The sequence below is a fragment of the Lacerta agilis genome, chromosome 9, assembly GCF_009819535.1.
Source record: "Lacerta agilis isolate rLacAgi1 chromosome 9, rLacAgi1.pri, whole genome shotgun sequence".
Classification (NCBI taxonomy): domain Eukaryota; kingdom Metazoa; phylum Chordata; class Lepidosauria; order Squamata; family Lacertidae; genus Lacerta; species Lacerta agilis.
The window spans coordinates 67105684-67125893 of NC_046320.1; the positions used below are offsets into that span (position 1 = coordinate 67105684).

Consider the following 20210-nt stretch of genomic DNA (forward strand, 5'->3'; position numbering starts at 1 on the left):
GAAGGAAGACTTATTCTGAAACTGAAGAAGAGAAAAGAAGCCTGTCCAGAAAAGTGTAGAATATGTTTTAACCCTTCATATCATACTTTTTAATATTTTTGCATGTAATATTCTTTTAAAGCTAGCTATGGCTATCCCATGCTATCCCCTTTTTATGTATAATAGTTTATTAACATCCCCTTTGCCACAACGAACAGTTCTACAGTCCTCAGTTGATGCTGTTGAAGCAGATTGTACTTGCTTGAGATGTGAAGTCTAAACCCGGTCTACTTTATGGTAGTTCACATCTTCTCACAGTTCTCACTCCAGCAAGGCAGAAGCCTGTGGCACAAGAGATGTGGAAGGAATCTAGTCAAAGTAGGATCCAAAATTATGTTAGTGTCTCAGCTGGATAGTCTGTGTAGAAAGTTGTATCTTAATATTGGGCTGTCTTCAATGTTCCATAAGCTTAGTTCTACTACTGTGGTGAAACTTCTGTTTCCTCTCCTAGCCCTGCATACCAACCAAATCTAATGCAGATGGTCCCCCAATTCTAGGGGGTGGGAGCTGGAGGGGACAGGAGTGAGAGTGGAAGCTCCATTGTACATACAGTGGTGCCCCGCTAGACGAATGCCTCGCTAGACAAAAAACTCGCTAGACGAACGGCATTCGCTAGCGGAAGACTGCCCCGCAAGCCGAAAAAGTCAATGGGGCTGCCTCGCAAGACGAAAAAAAAAATTGCGTCGCGAAAACTAGCGGTTTGCATTGGTGCTTCGCTAGACGAATAATTCGCTCTACGAAGACACTCGCAGAACGAATTCTTTTCGTCTAGCGAGGCACCACTGTATACAACATATACAAATATGTAAAGGTTGGTATTATAAATGTACAGTCATACCTCATGTTACGGCTGCTGCAGGTTATTGCGCTCCATGCCGAACCCAGAAGTACCAGAATGGGTTACTTCCTGGTTTTGGTGCTTGCACATGCGCAGAAGCGCTAAATCACACTTCGCGCATGCGCAGAAGCACGAATAACAGCACGCGCGTGCACAGACACGGCACTGCGGGTTACAAACGCTGTGGGTTGCGGACGTGCCTCCGTCACAGATTACGTCCGCAACTGGAGCGTCCACTGTATTAAATAAATCACTATTGCTGAAATAATCAAAACTAACTTGAAACAGTTGTAATAACTAATGTTTAAAAGTTAGTTTGTTGTTGTTGTTGTTTAGTCGTTCAGTCGTGTCTGACTCTTCGTGACCCATGGACCAGAACACGCCAGGCACTCCTGTCTTCTTCTGCCTCCCACAGTTTGGTCAGACTCATGTTGGTAGCTTCAAGAACACGGCCCAACCATCTTGTCCTCTGTCATCCCCTTCTCCTTGTGCCCTCCATCTTTCCCAACATCAGGGTCTTTTCCAGGGAGTCTTCTCTTCTCATGAGGTGGCCAAAGTATCGGAGCCTCAGCTTCAGGATCTGTCCTTCCAGTGAGCACTCAGGGCTGATTTCTTTGAGAATGGATAGGTTTGATCTTCTTGCAGTCCATGGGACTCTCAAGAGTCTCCTCCAGCACCATAATTCAAAAGCATCAATTCTTCAGCGATAGCTTTAACTATACGGACCTTTGTTGGCAAGGCGATGTCTCTGCTTTTTAAGATGCTGTATAGGTTTGTCATTGATTTTCTCCCAAGAAGCAGGTGTCTTCTAATATTGTGACTGCTGTCACCATCTGCAGTGATCATGGAACCCAAGAAAGTAAAATTTCTCACTGCCTCCATTTCTTCCCCTTCTATTTGCCAGGAGGTGATGGGACCAGTGGCCATGACCTTAGGTTGTTTTTTTTTTTTTTATGTTGAGCTTCAGACCATATTTTGCGCTCTCCTCTTTCACCCTCATTAAAAGGTTCTTTAATTCCTCCTCAATTTCTGCCATCCAAGTTGTGTCATCAGCATATCTGAGGTTGTTGATATTTCTTCCGGCAATCTTAATTCCGGTTAGGGATTCATCCAGTCCAGCCTTTCACATGATGAATTCTGCATATACTGGTAAGTTAAATAAGCAGGGAGACAATATACAGCCTTGTCGTACTCCTTTCCCAATTTTGAACCAATCAATTATTCCATATCTAGTTCTAACTGCAGCTTCTTGTCCCACATAGAGATTTCTCAGGAGACAGATGAGGTGATCAGGCACTCCCATTTCTTTAAGAACTTGCCATAGTTTGCTGTGGTCAACACAGTCAAAAGCTTTTGTGTAGTCAATGAAGCAGAAGTAAATGTTTTTCTGGAATTCTCTAGCTTTCTCCAAGTAATCCAAATTTTAAATAGTGTAAACAAAATATAAATAAGTGGATGATGATGGTGGTCATGGTGATGATTTACAGAGGTTCTTGAAAGGGGGAAAAAGTGATTACATATTTTCCTTTCCCACCCTCCCACTACCGGTAAGTGTTCCCAAATATTAATGTGTCATGATGTCCACAAATTAATCAATCAAAGTCTATCAATATGAGGGCTGTAGATAAGCTATAAAAACTGAGTTCTGTAATCACAGCCATGTCCTTCAAGTATTTGTATGAAAGGGGATTGAGGCCAAACACAGACTTTGAAAGTCTGCAGTGTCAAGACATTGTGTGAGTTGGACCAGTCTTCATTGGAAAATGAAAAATATGGTCACACACGCATTGCTAGCTCTGCAAATATTTATAGGGTAATGTGGTTGATTTTTTTTAGTAGAAAAGCACTGTGTCCATTAAAGCATGGACTGTCACCTTCCTACAGGAGAGGATTTGGCATTTTTCATTGCAAACCCTAGTTCTGGGGAATTCAAGAAGAGTCTGCCTAGATCTCATTCCAAGCTAAAGGTTGCAATGCACCATTGCCTCGGAAACAACATTCTACTGCCATTTGAAGGGGAAAAGAAAGGGGGCAGAGAAGGGGGGGAATCTGATCAAGAAAATAAAAGATTATAAACATTCTGCTAAGTCCAGTTTACAGAACAGATCTTCTACCAGCAGCACAATTAGCAATGCTCAGTTATGAAGAGAGGAATGGGGAAATCAATCATTACACTGGTTAGCTCCAATTACAAAGCATTTTGTTACATGCCTCTGTAGGCAGGAAGGCAGACAGTGGCAAACCAAATACAAACCCACAGTAAATCATTTGCCGCTCTGCAATTCCTCTGTGGTTTTCATATTTTTTTCCATCTTTGATGATTCATTAAGCACTCGCTGTTTCCATCTCCAATCCAAAGAGTTCTGACATTTGGATGTAATTAATTTCATACTGTGGCTCACAGGCAAAAGCACACTGCTGTGCTTTAATTTTACCACAAGAGGGTGGTAAGTCTACAGCTTCCTTACGCTACAGAACAGTCTGAAAAGCAGCTCTCAAAGAAGCACAGACACAGTGTGCACCTGTTACGGTTAAACCACTTTCCCCACGCCCCAATAAGAAAATGAAAATGAGCCCTGCTGGGTCAGAGCAAAGCCCTGGCTAGCCTGGCATCTTGTTTTTCCACAGGGCCAACGTGCCTCTGAACAGCCCACAAAGTAGGAAGTGAGGACAGTCCTCTCTCCTGTTCATGGTCCTCAGCAACTGGTATTCAAGGATGCTGCCTACAATTCTGGGGGTAGCATAAAGCTATCGTGATCTTACATTAATTTGTCTGTGGTTTATTGTGCACGTGAGGCCAACTATGGTCATTCCATTTTTTTAATGTGATAATGTCCACAAGGCAATGACAACACACTACTGGAAAGGCGTAGTGATACATTACACATAGTACACATGGATTAGCCAACAGCATGTAATCATATGTGTGGATGTCTGTATTAATTCATGATATGGCCAGTGTAACAAAGCAAAAAAATTAGTTTTTGTTATTGTTTTATGCAGACATTAAATGTGCACAACAAAATCCATTCTCAATTTGAAACTTTAACCAAACATGGTGAAGAAAAGCAACAGTAGCTTTTTACAGAACACATAGCAATGTTGAATAGGTGTGTCTGATGGAGTGTCTGAATACATCCCAATGGGCTCACACTTAAATTCCCGCCCCCGCCCCCCACAACTCTTACTACCAATTCCTATTTGTGATGTATTTCTACATTCAAACAAGTAAATACAGTACTCAGCTGCCAAGCCGAACCCCAAGGAATAGATCCAGCAGTGAACATCCAATTCCCTCCACTACCAAACAGAAGTGAGTTATGCCTAGGAAGTAATACTGGTGGGATATTTGGTTTTGATGATGATACTTCCCCAAAATTTTTGCAACTACAAAATACGAGCCCCGTATAAACCTGGTTGCCCTTCCTTTGTATGTAGCATACCATATCCCTTCCACCACTTGCTCACCACAGCGCATACAAGAGCATAACGTATTGAAGAAGTCTTACGATTTTCAAGTGGGACAAAAGCCTCATGACATCTGCCATGTCAGCCAGGATGAGCAGGCGAGTGACAGCTGAGAGGAGAGCCCGTGCTGCTCGGACCATGGTGCCTCGCTTGACAGAGGAACAGGGATCATCGGCAAACTCTGACGAAGCAATTCTCATCGTTTCACCTGGAGGACAATTAGAAACAAGTATGTTTTAAAAGCTGATTACAAAAGCCACTTCTTACTCCCAGCTTCTTGAAAAATGTACAAGTCAATAACGAAAAATGAAATTCTTCCAGAAGCACTATAGTATCCAATATTAAAGAATTAATCATAATTTCAAGTTATTTTATTTTATTTTATTTATTTTCTATACCACCCTATACCGGAGGTCTCAGGGCAGTTCACATAAAATATCAGATACATAAAATCAAAATAAAAACAACCCAATTTAAAAAAAAACAAAAAGAGCCAGCATTTTAAAAAGGGTATAGGATGTAGATCAAGTCAGGCAAAGTCCTTGTTAAAAAGGAATGTTTTTGCCTGGCGCCTAAAGGTGTATAACAGTAGCATCCTGCTCTCAAGAACTAGCCACAGCGGCTGCACTCTGGATTATTTGCAAGCAGGCAGTTCAAACAAAATTCTATATTTTGCTGATAGTAATGGTTTGTTCTGCTGTGCCACTCTGTCATAAAAGCCACTTAATCTTTGCAAACAAAGACAGACAGGATTGGGTTACTGTTATTTGCTCTTGGGCTGGTAAACATCTATGAGATGCCACAAGGGCAGCAAAAAGTACAGCAACACTTTGGAATACACTTATCCTAGTATCGGTCTGAAGGCTGGTTCCTTCGCTGCCTCTGGGAGCCATGCAACCAGTTTATCACTTGCATCCCATAATTAATGCATTTGTAATTCTTCAATCACAACCTTAAAACATTTTACACACCAAAGCCTGCCCAACACCCTGGAAGGTAGGTGACACATCCTATCCAAAGCATCTGGGGGTGGGGGGCAGGGAGTCTTAGGACTGAACAGGAGAAGAGCTTTTCTTCAGAAGATAAACAAGGTTCCTTCTTCTTTGCATGATGTTAGTCTGACTCTGATGACACAGAAACTTTCAACTGCTTTCTTTCCTTACAAAGTGTCATTTTAGGGCCCAAACAGAGGGTTAAGATCAGTTTCTCAATGACTTAAAAAAAATAATCAGCCACAGGGGATGGTGAATCTAATCAGAGCAGTGAAGGAGGACTGATTTTCTTTCTCCTCAATTCGTTTCTCCAGTCAAAATTGTGTGTCCCCCAAGCTGGTTTTGTAAAGTATGCCTCTTCTCTGACACCGTTTTTAATGAGTCTCTGAAGTTCATCTTTTGAGCCGAGCTCAGGAGAACTCTTGCCAAAATCTCGAATTAATATCTGGTAGATACCGAGTTACATTTCGCTCTGTTATTACATAAACTGTGAACCAAAGGTGTTGATCCAATGAGAACATTATTTGTATACTGTAAGTTTGCAAATTGGTACCAAACACCACAAATCCCAGGAAAACCAACATTTCCCTATGTACCCATTAATTAGTATAATCTAATAGCAGACATTATTATTACGACTACTACTTCAATTTCGTATCTACCCTTCACCACAAGGTCTCAGGGTGGGTTACAGAAATGTGAAAAAATACAGTATCTGTATTTTTTAGTTTAAAACAAAGTATAGTTTAAAACAAATTAGTCACAAGAATAGTCTGGGTCCTTAAAAAAATCTCAAGTATCAAAACCCAGAGTATAGGACAGAAATTATACAATGAAGGTGCCAGGCACACACCTTTGGCAAGGGAATTCTACATCTTAGGGGCTATCACAGATAATGTGCCCTCTATCCTGAACTTCTACCAAGACAGTCCTCTCTGCCCATCTTAACACCCAAGAGGTCATCAGGGAAGGAACAAAATAAAAAAAAATCCTTCCAGTAGCACCTTAGAGATCAACTAAGTTTGTTATTGGTATTTGAGCTTTTGTGTGCATGCACACTACACGAAAGCTCATACCAATAGCAAACTTAGTTGGTCTCTAAGGTGCTACTGGAAGGATTTTTATTTTTATTTTGTTTCGACTACGGCAGACCAACATGGCTTCCTACCTGTAATTAGGGAAGGAAGTGGTCTTTCGTAAAACCGTAAAGTTATTTCTCTGCATCACACAGAGGTTTAGTAGATCAACATTCTTTTCTCTACAATCCAATTTTATCTTGGTAGTTTATACAGGCATTAAAAGTGCATTTAAATAAAATATTACACAGAAAGCAGTACAAATAGCCCTTAGGACAGACACAGGCATTTGAAACTGAGAACTACATCCAAGAAATGCTTCTTTCCCTTGGTACTAGATTTTAAGCTTAATTATTGCTACAATTTGTGTAGCCCAGAGTACAATTTGAATCAATACATAAGGGTACCAAGATGTTACTTTTCTCACTCTTCATTCTTGAAACTGCGCTTCAAAAGAAATAAACTGAATCCATTATATTTTCAGCACTCATATATTTACAAATCAGCATGATAAAAATTTGTGTTGTCTCAACATATCTTTCAGGGTAGGAGGGAATAAAATTCTTGATTAAATATTAAACATTATAAAATATTAACAAACATTAATTTGCAGTTAAGCAGTGGGGAAATATTCTGAATAAAGAAAATTACTGTCATTGTGGCAGAACACACACATTCTGCCCTTGTCTCTAAAGAAAAGCTGATAGAACTCTAGAAACAAGAGCAAATGGACCAGGTTAGGTCTGTCCTAAAAATAAATAAATCATTTTTCTTTTGTCTAAAAACTAGGGAGATTTAAAGAATTTTCTCACAGAAGAACTGCAGAGTTTCCCAGGTTTTTGACATCTTTCTTGAAACAGTACTGGCATTTCCCTCAGAGATTTTTTTTTAAAGAACCTACAATTCCCCTAGTACATTTGTCACTATCCCATGCCAATTAATTTGTGCTGCTCAGTCCATGGCTGCTATAGCTGTCATCGCCATTACTGTGCCTCCCATATACCAAGGATTACCCACTCCAGTCCACATGGTCTCACAGTCAGTGGCACAATACTGGACAACATTGTGACAAACAGTATGTGGCAATGTCATGGCAGCACTGACATGGCAACACTGCATCTAGAGAGGAACAAATGAAACAAACACAAATATTAATATAAAAAAGACTGCTGCCTTTGGTGTCCAACTTGAGTCTTAATTTCAGTGCTCATTTTCCAAACAGGATGTGGATCACAGCAGGAAATCCCTGATATGTGACCATCTAATCTCTAACAAAGAAGAGGCTTTCGCCTTCCTCAACATCAGAATTATATCTAACAAACTTCATATTTTGTTCCCCCAGCCAGCCACAAAGAGTTTTGAAGAGGAAGAGGGTTGAAATACTATTGTGAATACAATAAGCAGTCAGGGATGAAACAATACAATACAGTCATTTCTCTGACAAAAGGTGAGGAGAGGTGAGAAAAATATAGGCAGGTAGGGCCTATAACAAAATGAGGAAGTGTAGCAGTGCTCCTGTTTAGTGTTGCAGCCAGCCAGCCATGCTCTCCTCCAGAATACTGCATTCTGTTCCATGCAATCTCTCACCCAGTTTTCTGTCCCACCCATTCAGCATTTCTTTGCCACTGTGCATGCTCACTCCTTTTGGGGGGGGGTGTCCCTCCTTTGATCCCCTCCCATTTTTGGGGGGGTACTTCTACAAAACAAGGCCCAGGGCAGCTGATAACTCATCTCTTGTGCACTGGTAGAGATGTTTTGGCTACATATGCATCAGCACCCACATTTGAAATTAAGGGAATCATATCTAGAAGGCGAGGTGATCGTAGAGTTTCCATCATGTTTTTTTTTGTAGTGCTTGGCTGCCACAAACACAAATTCCTTGTTTGTGTAACTAAAAGTCTACAATCACTGGACCAAATGGACCATGATTCTTGCCCTTTTGGTGCTCTTTCTGGTGCTTATTGTTGATCCTGTTTAGCAGGAACTTTGCTAGAATACACTCTATTATACATAGTGCCCAAAGTTCCAGTAGTTATTATGTTATAGTAGAAAAAGCTAAAGGGCAGGGCCTCCAGTTCCTGAACTGCACTTGTTAATACATTCTTTGAAGCTGTAAAGATTGAAAGCAAATTATGAACTGCAGAAGTTTATTCTTGCTGAAGAGCTGACATCGTAATTTAAATATGTACGTTTGATTTTATACTTTTGGAAGCTGTCAAATTGGAGCAGATCTCTACAGACCGACACAACTTAAATTTACGCGAAATAATGAGCACCAAAATTGAATTATACAACCAGGAGTTGCAGAGAATACTTAATCAAACGCAATCACTCAAGCCTATTCCAAGAAACATATTGCTTGAATATATTTCACCTTCACCACCTTCTACCCTAACAAAAGTATCTATTAGAAATTATATAAACTCACTTGTCAAAATCCTGGGGAGGTTTAATATTGTTTCAATATAGCTGTACAGAAAATGAAAATAAACATGACACAAACTTGCTCTACAGAGAATTGTCTGATAACTTAATCAGAAGTTTTGGCATAGTGAATGCCAGCAGTAGAGGAAAGCTATTGTCATTTTAAGAATGAGGCAAATTAGGGCCACCCACTCCATTAATAATATTAAAACAAATTGTATGATGCACACAGTACTGGAATCGAAATGCAGCCATGAAGAACAGGTGGTGACCTTGGGCCAGTAATTGCCAGCCCGAGCTCATTAGAGGAAGGCTGAGATACAAATGTGAAGCTAACTCAAAATAATAGAAGCAAGAGGCCAGAGTCTCTGCCTTGGATTGGCCTTGCTTTGATCCAATGATAGTGCCGCTGTCTTGGCCTCAACTACGGGTAGATCAAAGCAGGCCTGCAAAATTATCTTGCCTGCAGTTAGAGCAGAATGCTGCAGCAAGACTGCTTACAGGAGCAGCTTACCACCAACATATATCACTGGTGCAGAAAGCTCAGCACTGACTACTGCCAAGTGCTTGTTTTGACATATAAAGCCCTTAATGGCTCAGGACTCAGGTACCTGAAAGATCATCTGATCCCTTTTACAGCTGCCTGGATTCTGAGGTCCTAGTGGGGTGAACTTCTCATGATGCCACAGGTCTCTGAGATACAGTATGTGGCCCCACAACTCTGGAATGTCCTCCCTTCTCAGCTGCGACTCTAATGAAGTTTCCATGCCAGGTAAAAATGTGGCTATTTACCCAAGCATCTTACTAAAGTGGATGGTGCAGTTCAGCTATGAGTATATTTGTTTTTATATGTTGCATTTAAATGGAATGTTGTTTTTCTGTATGCTGAAGAGGCCAGGGACCATATTGGTTGTGACTCCTGGAAGACCTGCTCCCTGCCTTGCAGGCCTTTTCCACCTGCCTCCGAGGGCGGGGCCTCATTGACTCCAGATGCAGAAACTGGGGTATTTTTTTTACAGGGTTTTGTTGGGTGGGGGTTGTTGCTGTTATTGATATTAACATTTTTGTAGCTTTATTTTAGATATTATGGTTTATGTGAAAATTGTTTCAATTTGGTTGTTTACTTTTTGATGTTTTTTATTGTTTATAACTACTTTTGTTATGTTTGTAATTAAAAAATAATAATGTTGTAAGCTGCCTTCAGCATGGTTTTAACTGTGTAAAGGCAGTGTACAAATTATGTATGTATGTATGGACTTCACTCTGGGATTGTGTGAACCATGATGAATGCGTTAGAAATGCAATCAATCAATAAATTGCATTCTTTCTACTTTTATATTGAAGACTAAGTCTGTAACACAGAGGTGTATGTGTATAATAGAAGTAATTTGTGACACATGCCAGGCACTTCATTTTAAGCATAGCACTCAGCCAAGCTCAACAGAAAATTTAATTTAACACATATGTAAATTAAAAAAATGAATGACATTCAAGTAGGGGAGAAATGAGTCAACTGATTTTCTTGTAGATTTTAAAATAAACTAGGTGATGTGGCTTTATTATAGAGGCAGGATGCATATCAAGTAGTCCTAGAGCATTTTGAAAATCTAGTGAGAAAGGGGGAAAACATGAATAAAATGGTACAAGCTCCACACCTCAGCAGTTCTGCCTTTGGAAATAAACAGAAATAAACCTACTTAAGAAAAAATAGGGCAAAGCTTAGCACAGGTGGAGGATATATATATATTTGCAAACGAAATCTGCGGTTCTCAGCCATCTTTCCACATTATCTCTTGGCACATTGGAATATGAGACATTAGAAAACTAATGTTGCAAAAGAGGTTGAAGGGTTGGGTTAGAAAAACAAAAACCATTTTCTTACTGGAAAATCCACAGCATGCATGAGCCTACATGTATGCAGTGATTTAAAAATTAATCTAAACTAATGAGTATTTTAGTGAGCTGCTAAGAAGACTGTGTTTTCTAGAGCTAGACATATATGGCCTCTTTAAATTCTCCACCCTGTTTGTAGGGAGAAACTAGGAGGCTATTTCACTTGATTTCTCCAGGAAAAGAAAAAGATTTTCAACAGTTTCTCAGGGTGGGGCTTATCATTGGCAACAGCAAAGCTTCTTCTGAGAAACTTTGGCAGTGGAAAGGTCTTCCTTGGGAGGTTGTAGACTCTACTTCCTTGAAGGTTTTTAAGCAGAGGTTGGATGGCCATCTGTCATGAAGGCTTTAGCTGAGATTCCTGCATTGCTGGGGGTGGACTAAATGATCCTTTGGGTCCTTTCCAATTCTACAATACTATGATTCTACTCTGAGGAGCAGCACTCCAAGTGACTGACACGGGATACCAAAAACCACTACCTCATTTGCATTTTAAGGGGAACACATGGTGGCATAAGGGTTGGCTTAGGCTTGAGTCTGCAACTTTAGACCACTCAGCATCCAATATTTTATGCTATAGAACCAATCAATGAAAAATCTGCAGGCATCTGCAAGAAAACCCCCAAAGGACACAGGAGAGCTTGATTAATTATGAGCTGTATACAGTAGCTACTGGAGGAGTTTATTCATCCTTATAGACAAGAAACAATTACCTCTCACCCTGTCTTAAGCAACACAGACTGGATCCTAGGTACTCTAAGTTAGTCACTCAGTTTGAACAGGAAAGGGACAGTCTTCTCTATTCTCTACATCACTTTGCTTTCCCATGGAACCCAATGCAAGCTGGTATTTTCCTTTTCTCTTACCTGTTCACACCCTCCCCCCAACCCCATGCCTTTCTGCTAAGGCCATAAGTATTTGCTGCCAGGATGCCTGACAAAGCACAAGAAGTTGTTTCCTACACTGAGGGATGCCCAAATGCTGAAAGTATTACCGGTACTGCATTACAACAAAAAAGACTGCAGGATTGGGGACAGGGGAGAGAGAAAAGACATCCACCCACGATTGTCAGGTATAATAGCTCCAAACGTTACCAACACTTTATATTTAATGAAGCTCAAGGTGCACCACTACTTTAAATAACAGTGATTAGCAATTCTTCTGACAATGATTCACACTCCCACTCTAACTTTCTAAATGCTAAGCTGCATCATTAACTTACTTTAAATAGCTTCCATCTATTTGTCCCAGGCAACTCTAGAGCCATATCAATTTTTTCCCTTTTTTCCTTTTCACAATGGCTGATGTATTAAAAAGCTAGTAATGACTGAGTTGTGTCAGGATCACAAAATCAACATCAATGTCAGTTAAAGATTATATAGCATATTGGATTTTCCTAAGGCTGTGAAACATTTTTAGATCTAATCACCCACAGCTTCACATAATGCACAGGCCATTAAATGTATAGATTTTAATTATCGTAACTACAGTCTTTCCCAGGGGAAGCTGAAGGAGAACGCAGAACTTGACGATCTTTCATGCCACAAAACTATCAACCTGATGTACAGCACCTCACAAATGTCACCTTGCCGTTAACAGAACAATTTTTTTCCCCCGGTTAAGTCTTAGCCATTACACTAATCCCATTCTTCATTATGCTTATGTACCATGCCTATATTTAGCTATGCTGCAATTTACATGATACTGGTATGTACTGCTCCCTTTATTTTACTTTAAAAACCATATATTGAACAAAATAAACAGGTATCTGAAGAAGTGTGCATGCACACGAAAGCTCATACCAAAAACAAACTTAGTTGGTCTCTAAGGTGCCACTGGAAGGAATTTTTTAATTTTTTATTTTGTTTTGAAAATAAGCAGGATTAGCCTCAACCTGAAACAGCAGACAAAGTTACAAGAAAAAAATCCTGACCATATATATGGTCTGTCTCCTTTATCATCCCATCTTCTGGTTTGTTTGTTTTCTCACTTCTTCCTCCTCGTAATAAATGGTGAGAGTATCAGTTCATCATCTGATCACAACCAATTGCTAGAAGACAGTGTCCAGATGACAGGAAGAGTTTTAAACTTAATAAATGTACAAACACCAACATTTATTCAAAGACTGCATCCTAGGACAAACACATTATTCCACTTAGATTATGTTTATATGAGAACTGAGGGTCAGTATTCAAAACCATGCTGTCCCAGTTCCAAGGTAAAACATTCTAGCTGTCGGCACACCTCTCCAACTCACACAAAGTATAAATTCTGAAATACATATACCAGCAGACCGTAGCTCCAAACTTCAGTACATCAAACTGAGCTGTAAATAAGGTAAAGGGCTCCAACAGTTAAGTCCAGTCATGAATGACTCTAGGGTTGTGGTGCTCATCGCACTATACTGGCTGAGGGAGCCGGCGTTTGTCCGCAGACAGCTTCCGGGTCATGTGGCCAGCATGACTAAGCCGCTTCTGGTGAACCAGAGCAGCGCATGAAAACGCCGTTTACCTTCCTGCCGGAGCAGTACCTATTTATCTACTTGCACTTTGACGTGCTTTCGAACTGCTAGGTTGGCAGGAGCTGGGACCGAACAACAGGAGCTCACCCCATTGCGGGGATTCGAACCATCGGCCTTCTGATCGGCAAGCCCTAGGCTCTGTGGTTTAGACCACAGCGCCACCTGCGTCCCTCTGAGCTGTAAATAAGTTTATGTTAACCAGAAATTCAATGACCTTTAATCCTTTTCATATGAATGGTCCTTTGTGACTGAAAACTTGCAAACTTTAAGCAACAAGAGGCAAAGTATAACAAGAAGTATAATCATTTTCTGCATTTCATAAGTCCTACTATTCTTAGAAGCAGTGCTTTTTTTTCTCTAGAAAAACTTCACCATGAAGTTGTTACAGTTAAAAATTGTGATGCTTACAACAAAAAAAGAGGTGCTGATACTCACCATGAAGTCGTTAAAGTAAGTCCCACACTTTTTAACAACAACAAAAGAGGTGCTGGAACCGCGCACCCTTGAGTACCCGGGGGGGGGGGGGTGAGCACTACCTAGAAGTAGCATTTCAATAACCGGGATGGAAATCACAAAGCATTAGCAATAGATCTTCAATTATTATTGAGATCTGTATCCAACTTTTGAATCCAAAATTAATGTTTCCAATAACAAATAAGAGCCAGGTAAAACAACATAAAAAACCACTGTATCAGTACTAATGAATGAATACAATAAAACATTCAAAACAGTTATAACCATCCTTATTAAAAACCTGGGCTAAAAAAATAAATCATATCGACCCTGCTGTCTGAAACGCTAGACTAGGGTACAGGCAGTGACTATTTTGTGCATGTCCAATTGATGTGTGACTGCCAATGTGTGGGTCGTTTTGGAACCAGAAGAGGGCAGAAAGAGGGGTAGGGTGGGACGTGCTTATGTGCACTCTGCTGACATGTGAGGGGGGGCCAGGAATGGAACCTCTGCACAAAATGGTCACCGCCTGTATTACTTGATGGCTCTCTGGGGAATTGTCACCATATAGAAAAAGTCCTCACTCTGGACAGCTACATAACCTTGTGTGAGCCTTGAAGGATTATTTATGATTGCAAAAAACAGGCAACTTCAGGCAAGTGGCTCACTATTAGATGATTCATTGCTACATGTAAGTTATTTGAAATCACTACATACAAGTTATTGTACAAGCAGGCACGCCTTATCATGAGCACAGTGCATGGCTGTGTCTGAAATATAAACACATCAGCACAGACTAGGACAGAAGCATATGGTCACCTGACAAGGCCCAGCCACCTGAATAGATAGATAGATAGATAGATAGATAGATAGATAGATAGATACACGCCCCCCCCCCAATATGGCTGGGTTTACCCAGCCACTCTGGGAACAATGGGAGGAACCACTCAAGAAAAGTCTTCCCATCTCCCAAGTATGACAAAATGGAATTATTTAGCATGGATTTCTGTTCTCCAAGTGTCCTGCAGGCCTTTTGCCATCTATCTCCTTCTGGCATCTGCAGAAGACAGGGCCAAACTTGTGTGCTTCTCCAGGAGAAGGAGAAGTCCTGCCCTCTCAGGAACAGACTGGCAGAGGAAGACCTTTTGACCTCTATTGAATCAAAAGGGGAACAGAGGGAGAAGACACCACACAAAAAGTCTAATACCAGTTATCTGAACAGATGTTCTCATCCTCCCCCACATGCCCTTCAAAGGAATCTTAGTACTGCAAAGTTAGTTGTGGATGATAAAACCACTGGTGTGGTACAATATTCCATAAAGATTGTAAACAGTAACATTATAAAAAATGCTGGAAGCTTGGCCTGAGACAAAAAAACTTACTTTATGTTTTTATTTTTTTATTTTTTAAAAGAAGAATACAGGCTTGAGGTGTAGCATTTTATTATCTTTCATTAGTCAGGCATGAACTTCCAATACAATCTTAACCAGTCTTTTCACAAACTGTATTTTTTACTTACTAAATAAAGAAGCAGCATTAGAACAATTTTCACACCAAAATCCAATAACTGGAAAGGAAATTCAATTTTAAAAATATGTTGTTTAATGGCAAATCTTATGATAAAATAGCTTGAGGCATGCAATCCTGTAAGGGTGTTTGCAAAATTGGGGGGGGGGGAGAGAGAGAGAGAGGAAAGAGACGAACTGCTGTGTAATGAAGTTGAATCAAGTGTATTGACTTTGTGTACTAAGACTGAAATGGTTACATAAATGTGCTAACCTTAAATGTGACATGCATATAACGGGAGCTTTTTCACAATAGCAAAAGGAAGTACACACACTTGAACATCCTGTACAAGGCAGATTCTTATTATACTGCTTAGAGTATTGCTTTTACACTGCTACTTAATACAGATTATAGATCCCATTTTGTAGAGGAATATAACACGCCACACATGTATCCTAGGCACAATAGCAACCGCCCTTTCATCCTGGCTGCAGTTCAAATATGCAGTTTCGCTATCTAGATTTGCCAGAACACCTGTTAGCAACCTCTACAGAGGAGCAGTAATCACTTCCTAGATCAGAACCACAGATTGTGTTCCTGTCTTGGTGCAGCACTTCTTTGGCTATTGGGCAACAGTAGCCATGTGCCAAAATCTCAATTGCATACTTTTTACACAGCCAGCAGCCACCGTTACCCCATAATTCACAGCTACCTACACCCAAAGTGGCCAACTCTCTGCAGGATGCTTGGTTAGGCTGGTGGGGTTGTCTACCTGTCAATCACCTGATGTAATGTGACATGATGTCATATGGCATCGGGTGATTGAAACTTTAAGCTGTGGCTGCAAATTAAGATTCACCCAATATGGCCTGGTGGGTCAATGGAAAGAGCCACAGAAAGAGCTTTTTAAGGCCTCTGCACGACTTACCCAGCTCTGGGAAGCTCGCAAAGCTTTCACACCTCCTTCCCAGAGTCAGATAAGGAAGGCATTGCCCTTACTTTTGAATAAAGCTTTTTTCTAAGGTCCCATTTACCCCACCAGGTTGCCCACCCTTGAAATATCTTTTTGAGCCCTCCGCCTTGCTTGCCAGCCTTTGGAAAGGATGTACCCCAAGGCCCTCACATAACTTTCCCAGAGTCCAGACAGGTAGGGATAGTCACGGGATGGGGGCAGTTTCAGAGTTCCTGACCTTAAGCAAGTTTGCCCTTGTGCATGGACCCCTAGAACCGAACCGTTGCGTAAGTGGCGGACTCACTGTACATCATATCCAACCCATGCTCTAAAGAAGAACAATAATGCCAAAAGTGTGGAGCAAGTGTTCAGTGACGTGGAGATACCCTCGTGGGGGGGGGAATGGAAAGTTTCATGCACCTGCAGTTTGGGAGGCAGCATTTGTAGGCAGAGCCTACTTCTATATCAGAAGATGGCATAATTAGTTTGGCAGCCGCAAGCATGGCATAGTTTAAGAAATAAAAATTGGAATATTTCAAAGGAAAAGAAACAAATGGGGTTGTTAAGACAGGAGGAGATGGAAACTTCAAGAAAGTCAAGGTCACGTTTCGGAGTCTCGCTACAAAGAAATAATCATTTGTTTAAAAAATAAACAAGCATACTTGTCAGCTTGTAAGAAAGGTACATCCATTTTCTTGTTTATCAAGGCAAAAAAACAGGGGGTGTTGGATTAAAAGAAAACACAATGAGCTGTAACAAGCACTGACCTGGTCTTGATTTCTGGTAAAATTTTAATACTTGACATTTTGCTACTGATAAAAATCAGAATTCTGTGGAAGCTTATGTTAATTCAAAATGGATAACCTTCTCTTATCAAGAGATGCATAATGCATAAATGCTTGAAGAATAGAACGCTACCAAAATAGTGATAACGGAAGACTTTAGACTCATTATTATTTTTACATATGCCATTACTCCTTGAAGAAACTGGGAGGAAGATGTGACTTCCAAAGAAAGGCTGGCAGGGAAGTCACCTTAAACAGTCTACCTAATTCTGAAGCACAGAGGAAAAACTAAAATAAAGGATAATACCCCTACTAGACAAGAAGAAAATCCATAGATGTTATATTGAACTTAAAAAAAAAACCTCTTTCCAACCCAAGCTCATTATTTGCTCTCAATGACAAAACATTTTTTTAATAGTGTGGAGATTTGATAGCTTCCTAGCTCAATAGCTATAAAAATGTTATCACCTCCTAAAGGCAGGCAGGGGGTCCTGTCTCTTCTATGTGTGCTATGTTTGAAAGCTTTAGAAAAAAAGCACATCTGAAAATGAGGAAGAACTTATGGGATCATAAAGTGATAATGTTTGACATGTTCTCACTTGAAAGAGAGGGAAACAACCCATGGTATTTCCTTGCAGAATATGAATGAAAGCAAAGTGTCCCTAGAGAGCTAGGTTGGCTAGAGCACATAGGTCAGTTATTCTGCAGGGGAAACCCAGCACATGTAGTCCACAATCAATAAATCAATGTCACTTATAACGCAATCTAAGATGGTCCAGAGGCATAAAGGGAATAATACTGTGTAAACTAATAGAGTTATGTCCCCTCTCCTTCCTCAAAGTAAAGTTAACATTGTACGAGAGAAATGTGTTGTTGTTTTTTTAGATTAAGGGGAAAAGGCAGCATAAAGAGAAAGACAAAAAAACAAATCTACCAGCCCTATTTTAATCCAAAGGACAAAAACACGGTTGTGTTTAAGTCAGCAATCCAATACATAATTAATACGGAACAAAATCCATTTAAATCTGAATGGTTTTCTTTTTGAATTAATATGCTTAAATTAGGATTGTGCACTGCAAATCCCACTAATACCAGTAGGAAAATGATATGGAAAACACATGATTTGGGCATGCAAATCTTACACTGCTCACCCCAATCCTTATTCCACTCTGTACCGTCTAATTGGAAATCCAATTATAACTAAACAACAAATTTCCTGTTATTCAATATTTTCTTCCCACATGCCAATTTTTTCTTATGAGAAAAAGAGAGAGAACTCCAGAGTAGTGCCAGTGAAATAAATGAGATATTTAATGAATGGCTAAGGCTTAAACCAGGGGTAGATCAGCTGGTGTCCTTCAGATGTTGTTGGACTACAAGTCCCATCATCCTATGCTGGCTGGGACAGATGGAAATTGGCGTATATCAACATTTTCCCTTCCCTGATTTAAACTATTCATATGAACAAATGAAAAGTTGTAGAAACATTTTACCATCCCCTCTCTAAAGGCCAGGAATTCTTGACACAGTACATTTCAATATAATTATCATTCCATAATCAGTCAGTCATTAGTACGAGTTCTTCAGCGCTGCCTGATACAAACCCAGCCAATGTTAATTATATAAGCACTAACACTTAGACACTCAGACATAATCAAGTGCTAATGTATATAATAAATACTTAATATCTTAACTTAAAATTGACAATGTTTGGAATACATCTCATTTCTAGCATTTAAACATGTAAATTTTGTGGGTCAAGGTTTAGAACCACCAGCATATGTGCCTAATTAGATCCACCAGACCTCCTCATTTGGCCCATGAGGTCATTTTGGTCAAGCCACAGCCAATTGCCCTATATCTGACCGGGTATGAAGCAGGTAAAGATGCTGATGGGCCAAAAGAGTGTTTGAAAGCCCCACCAGCATAGCCTCCTTCACAGCACTTTGCAAGACCCAACAATCAACTGATCAATGGGACTTGTGAAGCACTGGGCAGAAAATGGTTCACCTGACAAAGGCAAAGAATTAAAGCTTCTCTGCCCCCACACCAGGGTCCTGATCAGGTTCAGGCCACCTGCACCTGCAATTTGGAGAGGAAGGGAAGGGAAGAGGGGGTAGGGCTGAAGGCGAGAGCCACCCTAGGCTGGTTGAAAGTGACAGTAAGTGAGAAAGAAAATGAATGGAGACTAATAATAATAATAATAATAATAATAATAATAATAATTTATTTATACCCTGCCCATCTGGCTGGGTTTCCCCAGCCACTCTGGGCGGCTCCCAACAAAATATTAAAAATAGAATCAAACATTAAAAACTTCCCTAAACAGGGCTGCCTTCAGATGTCTTCTAAAAGTCAGATAGTTGTTTATTTCCTTGAAATATGATGGGAGGGTGTTCCACAGGGTGGGTGCCGCTACCGAGAAGGCCCTCTGCCTGGTTCCCTGTAACCTCACTTCTTGCAGGTGGGAACTGCCAGAAGGCCCTCGGTGCTGGACCTCAGTGTCCAGGCTGAACGATGGGGGTGGAGACGCTCCTTCTGGTATACTGGGCCGAGACTGTTTTGGGCTTTAAAGGTCAGCACCAGCACTTTGAATTGTGCTCAGAAACGCACTGGGAGCCAATGTAGGTCTTTCAAGACTGGTATTATATGGTCTTGGGAGAGCACTCCCAGTCACCAGTCTCGTTGCCGCATTCTGAATTAGTTGTAGTTTCCGGGTCATCTTCAAAGGTAGCCCCACGTAGAGCACATTGCAGTAGTCCAAGCGGGAGATAACCAGAGCATGCACCACTCTGGCCAGACAGTCTGCGGGCAGGTAGGGTCTCAGCCTAAATACCAGATGGAGCTGGTAGACAGCTGCCCTGGACACAGAATTAACCTGCAGCTCCGAGACTAGAGATTTTTCTTGTGTGTGTGAGGACGCATGGGGGTTGCAGACCGATGTGCCCCCAAAACTCATTGCCCCCATCAGTGCTGTTTTTCTAGAAAAAAAGGTGTTGGAACTCATAATGAACTTTTCTCCCTTGTTCTCTTAGAACGCCAATGGCGCTCACCTGAGAGGTGCTGGAGCTGAGCTCTGGCTGAAAAAAAAGCCCTGCTCCCCACAGGAATGCAGTTCTTGGGAAGGAGGTATCCCACCCATTAGATTAGAAATTACGTCTCCATTATGGCATGTGCCCATGAAGAAATTCAGTAAAAAGGCAAGAAGTACCTTGAGCTACAGTGATTCACACAAGGAAGTAAATCACTGTGCAAATGTTTCAGAA

General features: G+C 40.7%; 1 protein-coding gene across 1 annotated transcript in view; it reads right to left on the reverse strand.

The window, feature by feature from the left end:
- Positions 1–20210, reverse strand: part of CTNNA2 (catenin alpha 2) — a 519756-nt gene that overhangs the window by 395508 nt on the left and 104038 nt on the right. Inside the window, 1 exon segment of the mRNA XM_033160941.1 lies at positions 4387–4553. Coding sequence (XP_033016832.1) covers positions 4387–4553 — 167 coding nt within the window.